Genomic DNA, 13,094 nt, shown 5'->3' with positions numbered 1-13,094 from the left:
AGATAAGGCAAATGCACAGTCATTTTTACCCAGAGTAGGGGAATTGAGAACTAGCGGACACAGGTTTAAGGTGAGGGGGGAAAGATTTAATAGGAACCTAAGGGGCAACTTTTTTACCCCAGGGTGGTGGGTGTATGGAACAAGCTTCCAGAGGAGGTAGTTGAGTCAAGCACTAGGAAACATTTGGACGGGTACATGGATAGGATAGGTTTATAGAGATATGGGCCAAACACAGGCGGGTGGGACTAGTTTAAATGTTGGTTGGCGTGGGCAAGTTGAACCAAAGGGCCTATTTTCACGCTGTATGACTGTGACTCTAAAGATAGACACAAAATACTGGAGTAACTCAGCGGGACAGGCAGCATCTTTGGACAGAAGGAATGGGTGGCATTTCTGGTCGAGACCTTTCTTCAAACTGAGAGTCGGGAGAGAGAGGCTAGAGATATGGAGGGTAAGGTGTGAAAACGACAGATCAAAGCAGACGATGCTCAATGAAATGGAGAATGGGTCATTGTTTGCTGAGGGGAAGGTGACAACGGGACATAATCAGGAGGAATGTGAAAGTAGATGACTAAATCATTTTTAGTTCCTTACTGCTGGCATTGCTTTGTCTGTAGGCCTTACTTCTCAGCAGCGATGGACAGAACCTGGTAACGGGTGGTGATAATGGTGTGGTGGAAGTCTGGCAAGCCTGTGACTTCAAACAACTCTATATTTACCCAGGATGTGATGCAGGTGTCAGAGCTATGGATCTCTCTCACGATCAAAGGTAACGACAACCATTACTTTAGCACGTCATATCAGAATTCTACCCTTTTTTGCTATTTTTTCATTTATATTTCATCATTCTCAAAATAAAACCTCTTTAATGGTCATTGGAAATACTGCGAACAGTATCAGGCATCCTAGAAAACTGAAGGCATAACAATTTATTGGTATTGGTTTATTATTGTCATGTGCAACAAGATACAGTGAAATGCTCTTGTTTGCGTGCTAACCAGTCAAATACATGATTACATGTATGAGTCAAATACACTATACATGAGTACAATAAAGTCATACACAAGCACAAAGGGAAAAATACCAACAAAATAACCCAAAAAAAGACACAAAGTACTGAAGTGACTCAGCAGGACAAGCACCATATCTTCCGTATCCTCCAGAGATGTTGCCCGACTCGCTGAGTTACTGCAGCATTTTGTGCCTTTCTACCCATCACCGGGCTTCCCCACCTCATTCTCCCCTACTACAATCAATCTAAAGAAGGGTCCTGCAAGATAACCAGCATCTGCAGGTCCTCGTGTCTGAATCTTGCTCTTGGGTCTTCTACCTTGTTCACCAGAGATTGTACATTGGCTAGGAAGAGGGGAGTCTCATGCTCCTATGCTGCAGTCTTACCTGAAAGTCTCCCCATATGTAATGAATATTTTCCTGTTGACTCATGTAATTACTGTGCAGTTAATAATCTCTCATGCATGCCTCGGCTTGTTTAAGCAATGTTCATCAACACTTCCGATGCTAGTGAACTCCACAAGAATTCAGTAAAGCAGCCAACATAATCAAAGACTCATCCCATCCTAGTCACTTCCTGTTCCCGTCTGGCAGAAGGTACAGAAGCTTGAAAGCGTGCACCACCAGACTCAGGAACAGCTTCTTCCCCTCTATTATTAGGCTTCCGCAAACATAGAAACATATAAAATAGGTGCAGGAGTAGGCCATTCGGCCCTTTGAGCCAACACCGCCATTCAATATGATCAATGCTGATCATCATAAATCAGTACCCCGATCCTGCTTTCATAACTCATTGATTCTGTTCGCCCTAAGAGCTATATCTAACACTCTTGAATATATCAAACATACAAACCATGCTACTGTCCAATTCACTAGGCCCCTTTTGAGGATGTTGGACTTTGTCTTTAGAACTGAAGCACTGCAATGCTGAGATCTATATTCTACATACTATATTCTCCATTTTGTTCTACCCATTGTACTTAATTTTGACATGATTTTATTTATGTATGGCATTATCTGATCTGATTGGATAGCATGTAAAACAAAGCTTTCACTATTCCTCGATACATGTGACGGTAATAAACTTAAACCTTAAGAAGACTGATAACAGAGGGGAAGAAGCTGTACTTGAGTCTGGATATATTATACATGGTGATGCACAAAGGTTTCATTTTGAGGATACACAAAGTGCTGGAGTAAGTGAGTCAGGCAGCATCTTTGGAGAACATGGATAGACAACGTTTTGGGTCGGGACCCTTCTTCAGGGTTCTGAAGAAGGGTCCAGACCCAAAATGTCATCTGTCATTCCTTCCAGAAATGATGTCTGACCCGCAGAGTTACTCCAGCACTTTGTTTAGTTTAGGGATACAACGTGGAAATGGGCTCTTTGGCCCACCAAGTCCACGCCGACCAGTGATCCCTGCACGCTAACACTATCCTACCCACACTAGGGGCAATTTTACCAAGCCAATTAACCTACAAACCTGTATGTTTTTGGAATGTGGGAGGAAACCGGATCTCCTGGAGAAAACAACGCAGTCACGATGAGAACGTACAAACTCTGTACAGACAGCACTGTAATCAGGATAGAACCTGGTTCTCTGGCGCTGTAAGACAGCAACTTTACCGCTGCGCCACTGTGCTGCCCTAAGAACTGTGCCGTTCTGAAAAAGAGTCCCGACCCAAAGTGTCATCTGTCTATTCTGTCCTGAGATGCTGTCCGACCCACTGAGTTACTCTAGTTAACCACTTTTGTGTCTATTTTTGTTAAGCAACACCTTCAGTTCCCTGTGTCTTCATTTTGAGGATGATGCTTGTTGTGTTTCTTGCTGCAGGACATTGATAACCGGCATGGCTTCGGGCAGCATCGTAGCTTTTAACATAGACTTCAACCGGTGGCACTACGAACATCAGAACAGATACTGAGCACACGTGAAGGATAGGGTGAGGAGTGGTCTGCTGTCCCAGCTGAGACCACGAGTCGGGTGCAGGTATTGGAATGTAGTGCCCTCTGTTCTGCCCACTGTTACACATTCCATTACATCCAGCAATAGCTGTGCATCCTATTCTGTTCATGTGGAAGCAATCACAATAATTTTGTTTTCTTTCCTCCTATCACTGAACACCAGCTTTATCAAGAAAAAAAACCTCCTTAATTTATTAATCATTGATATGATGGACAATATTAATGTTGCGTAATTAATATTTCTAACTAATTCTATCGACAAAAGTATGTCAGGGACAAGTTTCTGAGTGTATTCTGTTATTCATATCCTTCACACTAAGCGAAGGCCTTTTAAAAAGAAAAATAGCGACCGTCTTCTCCATTTTATCTAGTATAAAGTATTACGTTAATAGCTTTGATAAAAATAAAATACCCAAGGTGGATGTTTCTCATCCAGTTTGCAGTTCCATTGCACACAAGCTATAAAGCCAGCATCCCAGTCATAAGGTAAAACTCTCGCACTTGGTAGAACGTACTGGACATTGATTGGGCCTAACTTGGCGTATAATTTTACAGTGCAGCATTCCCCATTCTGTCCTGCACAACCAATTTACAAACACAGTCTGGTTTCTAGGCCCTGTTTGCACAACTTCATGAGATAAACATTGTCTCTTTAGCTTCAAACTACTTTTTCTGCTTTCAATGTAAGTCACGAGAATTAATGTACCATGCATTTGTTTCCAGAGGTAAAATTAGTTGCTTCTGGCGTATAACTCTAATTAAATATATGCGGGGATTAAAAATCACCTCATTTTGTTTATTTTTTTTGTATAATTGGTGTCTGTTTTGTCGAAAGTCATAGATGTACATACTACGTTGGTAGGGCTGAGAGGCATGTAGCAGGAATGTAGTTTTCTGGGAAATTACACCCACACTGTTTATTTAAAAAGAAAAGTTGGATTCTTTGTATTGGCACTTTGCACCAGAAACATCATTATTTATTGCTGTGATTATTGATTTGTCATCCACACTGTAATAGTAAATTTTAGCACTGATCTATTTACTTGCTGTTTGTATTTAAACAATTAAAACCATGGAGAAAGTCTGACTGCGTGACTATTAAGTTGTACATCTCATGTGAGCAATATTATGAGTTTTTAGTCTAGAATTAGGGGAGGGGAGCTATCATCTGGAAAACAATTTCATTTCATCTGGAAATCACAGTGAAATATTTTGGATATATGAAATCCTTGAGCTATTGTAACGCTGTTTTATGGCAACAATGTAAGATATGCCAGATGTGTATCAATTGGAAATTAAAATTGAAGAAAATAAAATATGCAAAGCACTGATTTATTTTGTTCATTCTTTTCTCAAGAATTATCTGTTTTTTCTGGAATGAGCTGCCAGATGAGATAGTTGAGGCAGGTACTGTTACAACATTTAAAAGAGATTTGGACAGTTACATGGATAGGAAAAGTTTAGAGAGATATGGGCCAAAGGCTAGTGTAGATGGGGGCATCTTGGACAGCATGGGCAAGTTGGGCCGAAGGGACTGTTTTTGTGCTGTTTGACTCCATGACTCTCTTATCGTATCCCGTGGAGTATTTGTGAAACTTGTTAAATGAAAATGTTTTCTTCTAATTTAAAAATGGAATCACCTGTTCTTTCTTTCCAAAGTAGAATTTAAAATCCAAAATTCAAACAGAGTTCTTGCTGATTATGTTTCTGTTTTTTTTTACTTGTAACATCTTACTGAAATCATTATTAATTTCACTGATAAACAAGGCACTTGAGTTAATGTCAATTTTTCAAATATTTTAAAAGTTTCTCAAGGGTCGATAGAGTCAAGGGTGTCTGCGAGAGGCACTCTGAGCCCTGGTCACCAGTTCCATCCGTCTCCTCAGCGCTGTCTCAGGTAGAAGTTGTACAGCACGGAAATAGACTTTGCCGACCATCTGCAATAGTCTCATTTCCCGCATTGGGTCCATATCCCCATAAACTCAAGACCAGCAGTAGAGGACAAAGGGCTTAATTAGGAAAGGAAAATAGATTATGAAAGAAAACTGGCAGGGAACATAAAAACTGACTGCAAAAGTTTTTATAGATATGTGAAAAGAAAGAGATTAGTTAAAACAAATGTAGGTCCCTTGCAGTCAGAAACAGGTGAGTTGATCATGGGGAACAAGGATATGGCGGACCAATTGAATAACTACTTTGGTTCCGTCTTCACTAAGGAAGACATAAATAATTTGCCGGAAATAGCAGGGGACCGCGGGTCAAAGGAGTTGGAGGAATTGAGTGAAATCCAGGTTAGCCCCAAGTGGTGTTGGGTAAATTGAATGGATTAAAGGCCGATAAATCCCCAGGGCCAGATAGGCTGCATCCCAGAGTACTTAAGGAAGTAGCTCCAGAAATAGTGGATGCATTAGTAATAATCTTTCAAAACTCTTTAGATTCTGGAGTAGTTCCTGAAGATTGGCGGGTAGCAAACGTAACCCCACTTTTTAAGAAGGGAGGGAGAGAGAAAATGGGGAATTACAGACCAGTTAGTCTAACATCGGTAGTGGGGAAACTGCACGAGTCAGTTATTAAAGATGGGATAGCAGCACAGTGGATAGCAGGAAAGTGGTGAAATCATTGGCCAAAGTCAGCATGGATTTACGAAAGGTAAATCATGTCTGACGAATCTTATAGAATTTTTCGAGGATGTAACTAGTAGCGTGGATAGGGGAGAACCAGTGGATGTGGTGTATCTGGACTTCCAGAAGGCTTTCGACAAGGTCCCACATAAGAGATTAGTATACAAACTCAAAGCACAAGGCATTGGTGGTTCAGTATTGATGTGGATAGAGAACTGGCGGGCAAACAGGAAGCAGAGCGTAGGAGTAAACGGGTCCTTTTCACAATGGCAGGCAGTGAGTAGTGGGGTCCCCAGGCTCAGATTCCCAGCTATTTACAATATATATTAATGATCTGGAGGGAATTGAAGGCAATATCTCCAAGTTTGCGGATGACACTAAGCTGGGGGGCAGTGTTAGCTGTGAGGAGGATGCTAGGAGACTGCAGGGTGACTTGGATAGGCTGGGTGAGTGGGCAAATGTTTGGCAGATGCAGTATAATGTGGATAAATGTGAGGTTATCCATTTTGGTGGCAAATACAGGAAAGCAGACTATTATCTAAATGGTGGCCGATTGGGAAAGGGGGAGATGCAGCGAGACCTGGGTGTCATGGTACACCAGTCATTGAATAGGCATGCAGGTGCAGCAGGCAGTAAAGAAAGTGAATGGTATGTTAGCTTTCATTGCAAAAGGATTTGAGTATAGGAGCAGAGAGGTTCTACTGCAGTTGTACAGGGTCTTGGTGAGACCACACCTGGAGTATTGCGTACAGTTTTGGTCTCCAAATCTGAGGAAGGACATTATTGCCATAGAGGGAGTGCAGAGATGGTTCACCAGACTGATTCCTGGGATGTCAGGACTGTCTTATGAAGAAAGACTGGATAGACTTGGTTTATACTCTCTAGAATTTAGAAGATTGAGAGGGGATCTCATAGAAACTTACAAAATTCTTAAGGGGTTGGACAGGCTAGATGCAGGAAGATTGTTCCCGATGTTAGGGAAGTCCAGGACAAGGAGTCACAGCTTAAGGATAAAGGGGAAATCTTTTAAAACCGAGATGAGAAGAACTTTTTTCACGCAGAGAGTGGTGAATCTCTGGAACTGTCTGCCACAGAGGGTAGTTGAGGCCAGTTCATTGGCTATATTTAAGAGGGAGTTAGATGTGGCCCTTGTGGCTAAGGGGATCAGGGGGTATGGAGAGAAGGCAGGTACGGGATACTGAGTTGGATGATCAGCCATGATCATATTGAATGGCGGTGCAGGCTCGAAGGGCCGAATGGCCTACTCCTGCACCTAATTTCTATGTTTCTATAAACGTTTCGTATCCATGTATTATCAAAATGTATTTTAAATGTTCTTCCTCTAGCAAGAAGAACAAAACTGAACACAATACCCCAAATGCAGCCTCACCGATGTCTTGTACAACTGTAACATAACATCCAAACATCTGTACTCAATATCCTGACTGATGAAGGCCGATAAACCAAAAGCATCCTTGACCACCCTATTTCTATCTCTGCCCGAATCCAGACCATCTCCAGTCACTACAACTGCAGCACACATCTCCAGTCTATATCCAGACCACACATCTCCAGTCTGTACATCTAGACCACACATCTCTAGTCCCTACACTCGGACCACATCTCCTGTCCCTAAACCTGGGCCTCATATTTCCAGTACCTATACCTGAACCATCCATCTCCAGTCTCATCATTTCCAGACCTCACCATGAGCTCATCCAATTCTTCATTCTCTGCAAAGTTAAACCCTTAAAAAAAAATCTGCCTGTATATAACTCTGCATCTGGTCCCCCTGTTCGTATACTCCTGATTTTACTTAGCTTTGTACCAAGCAGAACACACTAAGCTCTAAAAAGCAGAATGCCTTTGAGCACTTACATAATGACAAGTATTGCCAGGGTGATAATAAATGTATAAATATTTGAGGCATGGAAACATGTCCCTATGTTTGTAGTTGAGGCCAATTTAAAAATGCTGGTCCTTGCGTGTGTAATGGTTTGGCTTGTTTCCAAAGTAGGTTTTGCTGGCGCAGGCAACATTTCTTAAGTGAGCTGAAGTTGAAATGATTTTTATACCCATGGACCTATCAGCTGCTCCTGTCTCTGGAAGCAGTGTGCTGCAATTATCAGCTGTTTTAGCTGAGAAGGCAGAAAATGCCTTTTCTGCTCTCCATGCATATGACTTGTAGACAGTCATAGAGTCAAACAGGTTGTAAACAGGGTCTGGCCCAAATTGCCCACATCGGCCAACATGTTCCAGCCACACTATTCCCACCTACCTGCACTTAGCCCATATCCCTCTAAACCTGTACTATCCATATACCTGTCTAAATATTTCTTAAACGTTGTGATAATAATAATATATTTTATTGTCAATGCACAGAGGTACAACGAGATTTGGTATGCAGCTTCCAACTGATGTAATAACTTAATTAGTTAATTAAAAAACAGTATAAAGTGCAAATAGGTCTGTGCCGGGTTGATATGCGACGTGACCATCTGAAGGAGGCAGTTCATGGGGCGGGGGGGGGGGGGGGGGGGGGGGGGGGGTGGTACTCTGCAGGGCGGGTTAAGAGCAGCTTTAGCTCTGGGGATGAAGCTGTTCCTAAGTCTGGAGGTGCGGGCGTAGAAGGCCTTGTAACGTCTGCCGGTTGGTAGAAGTTCAAACAGATTATTGCAAGGGTGTGAGGAGTCTTTATGAATGCTGGTGGCCTTCCCGAGGCACCTGAGGCCTCAACTATATCCTCCGGCAGTTAGTCCCATACACCCATCACCCTATGTCTAAAAAAATTTACCCTCAGGTTCTTATCAAATCTTTCCCCTCTCACCTTAAATCTATGTCCTCTGGTTATTGATTCCCCTACGTTGAGCAAGACAATAGACAATAGGTGCAGGAGTAGGTCATTCGGCCCTTCGAGCTAGCACCGCTATTCACTGTGATCATGGCTGATCATCCACAATCAGTTCCCTGCTCCTGCCTTCTCCCCATATCCCTTGACTCCGCTATCTTTAAGAGCCCTCTCTAACTCTCCCTTGAAAGCATCCAGAGAATTGGCTTCCACTGCCTTCTAAGGCAGAGAATGCCACAGATTCACAACTCTCTGTGTGAAAAAGTTTTACCTCATCTCCGTTCTAAATGGCTTACCCCTTATTCATAAACTGTGTCTCCTGGTTTTGGACTCCCCCAACATCGGGAACTGTGCATTTACCCAATTTATTTTCCTCTGAATTTTGTACACCTCTGTAAGATCGCCTCTCATCCGCCAAGGATTACTCCAAGGAAAAAGACCTAGAGTGCTTGAAGCATTTCTTTTAAATGTACTAATTTTGCTTGAGAGCATCACATTTAACATCCTCTGAAAATACATTAATGTATAGCCATTTCCAAATCCATTGGGAGGATTTTAATTGCAGACTGGTTCAGATAGTTTCCCTTCAGTTGGTTATTTAATGGAATGGGTGGTGAGTAGCTAACATTCTCCGGATAATTCATCATGTTCAACGTGCAGGTCCTTCTGAAATGGTTGATAGGACAGCATCCTGTGGCAGGTAAGCCTCGGACTTGGAGTCAAATCAGATGTTGACGTCAAGATTCAAGAGTGTTTGAATATGCACCGAAAACAAAACAATTACATTCTTACTTGTAGCAGCATAACAGATTTACAAATGCAGTATTTTATAGATAACATAATAAACAAACTAAAAAAGTTAATTAAATAAAAAACACTATCTAGTGTAAAACAAAACATGTCCCGAAGTCCCTAGTGTAACCAAGGCAGTTTGTAGTTCGAAGTTTAGCTGGAGTTCATAGTGTTCAAGAGTCTGGTGGTTGCTGGGAAGAAGTTGTTCCTGAACCTGGAGGTCAGTTTTCAGGCCCCTGTGCCTTCTTCCCGATGGTGGCAGCAAGATGAGAGTATGGACAGGGTGGTGTGTGTCTTTGATGATGCTGGCTGCTTTTTTGAGGCAGCGCCTCCTATAGATCCCTTCGATGGTGGGGAGGTCAGTATCTATGATTGACTGGACAGTGTCTGCCATTTTCTGTCGTCTCTTTCATACCTGGACATTTGGGTTACCGAACCAGCCCATGATGCAACACATCAATATGTTCTTCACTGTACACCTGTAGAAGTTTAAGGAAGTATTCCTCGACAAGCTGAATCCCCTCAATCTTCTAAGGAAGTAAAGGCATTGATAGTCTTACGTTATGATTGCATCTATGAGCTGGGTCCAGGACAGATCTTCAGAGCTATGCACGCCCAGGAACTTGTGGTAGAAGAACAACGTTCTTTTTCCTGGATCCATTAAAAAGATTTAAGCCTAATGTATGTGGAAGATGCATTCAGTTTCCGTAACCTCTTGAAAAAAAATACTAGTGGTTTCTCTTTTCTGGTTGAAGTGAAAGTTGCACTTAAACCTGATTAGCATTTGATTGAGAACTTAATTATTTGTCCAGGATTCTCAGGAACAATTGAGCGGCACGGTGGTGCAGCGGTAGAGTTGCTGCCTTACGGCGCCAGAGACCCAGGTTTGATCCTGATTATGGGTACTGTCTGTACGGAGTTCTCTCTGTGACCACATGGGTTCTCCAGGTGCTCTGGTGTCCTCCCATACTCCAAAGACGTGTGGGATTTGTAGGTTAATTGGTTTTGGTAAAATTGTCCCTAGGCTTTTAGATAGATACATGGATATGCCCATGAATGAAGGGATATGGATCACATGCAGGCAGAGGAGATTAGTTTAACTGGCATCATGTTTGGCACGGACATTGTGGGCCGAAGGGCCTTTTCCTGTGCTGTACTTTTCTATGTTCTATGCATCCGGTGCAAATTACACTACTGACTGGAGGTTGGAATCCATAGTTTGTTAAACTCCGATGCATCCTCACCACGGCAATCCAATTTTACGGTGCAAGGCCAGATGGCAAGCTCCTCAAATTATAAAGGCTTTTGCCATCATCCTCATTTGCCTGATCAATTGGTCCACTGTTGAGTAACTTCCTCTCCCTTTGAAATCTGTTCACATTCATACAAGTGGAAACAATGCTCCTTTTGCTAGGAGGACATTCCTTCTCTGTCATAATTCTAGGCAAAATCAACATCTTGACAGTGAACTCTGCCAAGGGAAGAATGGTGGCAGTGTTTCATCTCTCCAGAGCAATTTTTAAGTATCTTACTAGTTTACTAAGTAGCATTTCTTCTCTCGCTATTTTACCCAGAGAATATTCTGCCCTCAACTGCAAGCCTATAATAAGATTTGATAGGGGATGTAATGCTGAGGCTTTATAAGGCACTAGTAAGACTGCATTTGGAGTATGGTGAGCAGTTTAAGGCCCCGTATCTGAGGAAGGATGTGCTGCCATTGGAGAGGGTCCAGAGGAGGTTTATGAAAATGTTCCCTGGGATCATTGGGTTAACATACAATGAGCATTTGATGGCATTCGCTGGAGTTTAGAAGGATGAGGGGGACCTCATTGAAACTTACCAAATAGTGAAAGGCCTGGATGGAGTGGATGCAGAGAGGATGTTTCCACTAGTGGGAAAGTCTAGGACAGAGGAAACTGCTTCAGGATGTACCTTTAGAAAGGAGATGAGTAGCAATGTATTTAGTCAGATGGTGGTGAATCTGTGGAATTCATTGCCACGGAAGGTTGTGGAGGACAAGTCAATGGATATTTTTAAGGCACAAATTAACAGATTCTTGATTAGTACGGGTGTCAGAAATTATGGGGGAAGGCTGAGAGGGAAAGATAGATCAGTCATGATTGAATGGCAGAGTAGACAATGGTGGAATGACTTAATTCTGCTCCTATAACTTATGGTTTCAGGTTTGTTCAGAGAACTTGGAGCTTCAAAGTACAGAAAGTGGGAGAAATTTAAAAGGGACCTCAGGGGCAACTTTTTAATTCAGAGGATAGTCCATATGTAGATTGAACTGCCAGAGGAAATTGTAGAAGTGGATATAATTCTGATCTTTAAAATGTAGAACATTTTAAAAGTATCTCTGGAGGACAAGCAATGTTTTGAGTCAGGTCCCTTCTTCAGACCTGAAATGTTGTCTGTCCATGTCCTCCAAAGATGCTGCCTGATCCACTGAGTTACTCCAGCACTTTGTGTTCTACACAAGGTTCTAGCATCTGCAGTTCTCTCTGACTTATAAAAGACTGTTTTAAGATATATGGCCAGGAAGAGTTTAGAGAACTATGGGCCACCATGCAGACAAAAGAGGATAGCCCGGTATGGCAACTTGGCCATCATGGACATGGTGGGTTGAATGACCTAATTCCATGCTGCATGACTCTGATGCTAAATTCAAAGTCAAAGAGTCATACAGCACGGAAACGGACTCTTAAGGCCCAACTTACCAAGATCCTTATCTACACGTCATATTTGTCTGCTTTTGACACATTTCCCTCTAAATCTTTCCTCTTCATGTACCTGTCCAAATGTCTTTTAAATGTTATTGTACCTGCCTCAACTACTTCCTGTGGCAGCTTGTCCTATATACCTACTGCCCTCTGAATGAAAAAGTTACCCCTCAGGTTCTTATGAAATCAGGCATCATGTTGAGCACAAACACAATGGGCTGAAAGGCACCTTCCTGTGCTGCACTGTTCTGAGTTCTATGTGAAATTTTCCCCCCTCACCTCACCTCCTCTGATTCTTGATTCCCCTCCTTTGGGTAAAAGGTTTCAAAGGTCTTTTATTGTCACGTGATATACGAATTACCATACAGTTATATCAAAAAAATCAACAAGCCACACAATTACATAAAAGTTAACATAAACATCCACCACAGTGGTCTCCCCACATTCCTCACTGTGATGGAAGGCAAAAGGTCCAGTCTTCCCTCATTCTGCTTCCGTGGTCGGGACAATCGAATATTCCGTCGGGGCGCTCGAAGCCCCTTCGTCGGGGTGATCGAAGCTCCCGCGATCGGGGAGGTCGAAGCTCCTGCGGCTTGCAGTTCCCGAAGTTGGTCTCTGCCACGATGTTAAAGTCCGCGATGTTAAAGTCCGCAGTAGGGTTCAGAGGTCAATCCCTGACAAAATGATTGCGAGATCTCTGATGTAAAGTCCGCACGCACCCGCGGTGGAGCTCTCGAAATGTGTCTCCAGCAAAGGCTCCTCGATGTTAGGCCGTAGTGTGGTCGGAGATACTTTACGGGGAAAAAAATCGCATCTCCGTTGAGGTAAGAGATTAGAAAAAGTTTCCCCCACCCCCCACATAAAACAAGCTCGAGAACACTAAAAACATACATTTAACACATACTAAAAGAACAACGATGAAGAAAGGGACAGACAAACTGCTGGCGAGGCAACCATTGCAGGCGCCACCCAGTGGTAAAAATCTCTGTGCATTCACCTTATCTATTCCCCTCACGACATTATACCCAAACTTCCTCAGAGCCATGCTTGTCTTGATCCACAGTTCACTGACAAGATAGTCTGCTGTTTAATCCATTATTCTTCATTGGATCACAGGAGAGCTTCAGACACGC

The 13,094-nt window shown here is 42.7% G+C and overlaps 1 protein-coding gene across 3 annotated transcripts in view; it reads left to right on the top strand.

Moving 5' to 3' along the window:
- Positions 1–4,304, top strand: part of nbeaa (neurobeachin a) — a 534,111-nt gene extending 529,807 nt beyond the window's left edge. For all 3 annotated transcript variants that reach the window (XM_055636835.1, XM_055636837.1, XM_055636834.1), the window contains 2 exons: positions 618–769; positions 2,847–4,304. In XM_055636835.1, coding sequence (XP_055492810.1) covers positions 618–769; positions 2,847–2,937 — 243 coding nt within the window. In that variant the 3' untranslated portion in view covers positions 2,938–4,304. The remainder of the gene's footprint in view (positions 1–617; positions 770–2,846) is intronic.
- The last annotated feature ends 8,790 nt before the right edge of the window (positions 4,305–13,094 follow it).

The sequence above is a fragment of the Leucoraja erinacea genome, chromosome 6, assembly GCF_028641065.1.
Source record: "Leucoraja erinacea ecotype New England chromosome 6, Leri_hhj_1, whole genome shotgun sequence".
NCBI classification, from domain to species: Eukaryota; Metazoa; Chordata; class Chondrichthyes; order Rajiformes; family Rajidae; genus Leucoraja; species Leucoraja erinaceus.
Note: the sequence above shows the minus strand (reverse complement) of the source record. Positions and strands in the feature narration are given on the sequence as shown.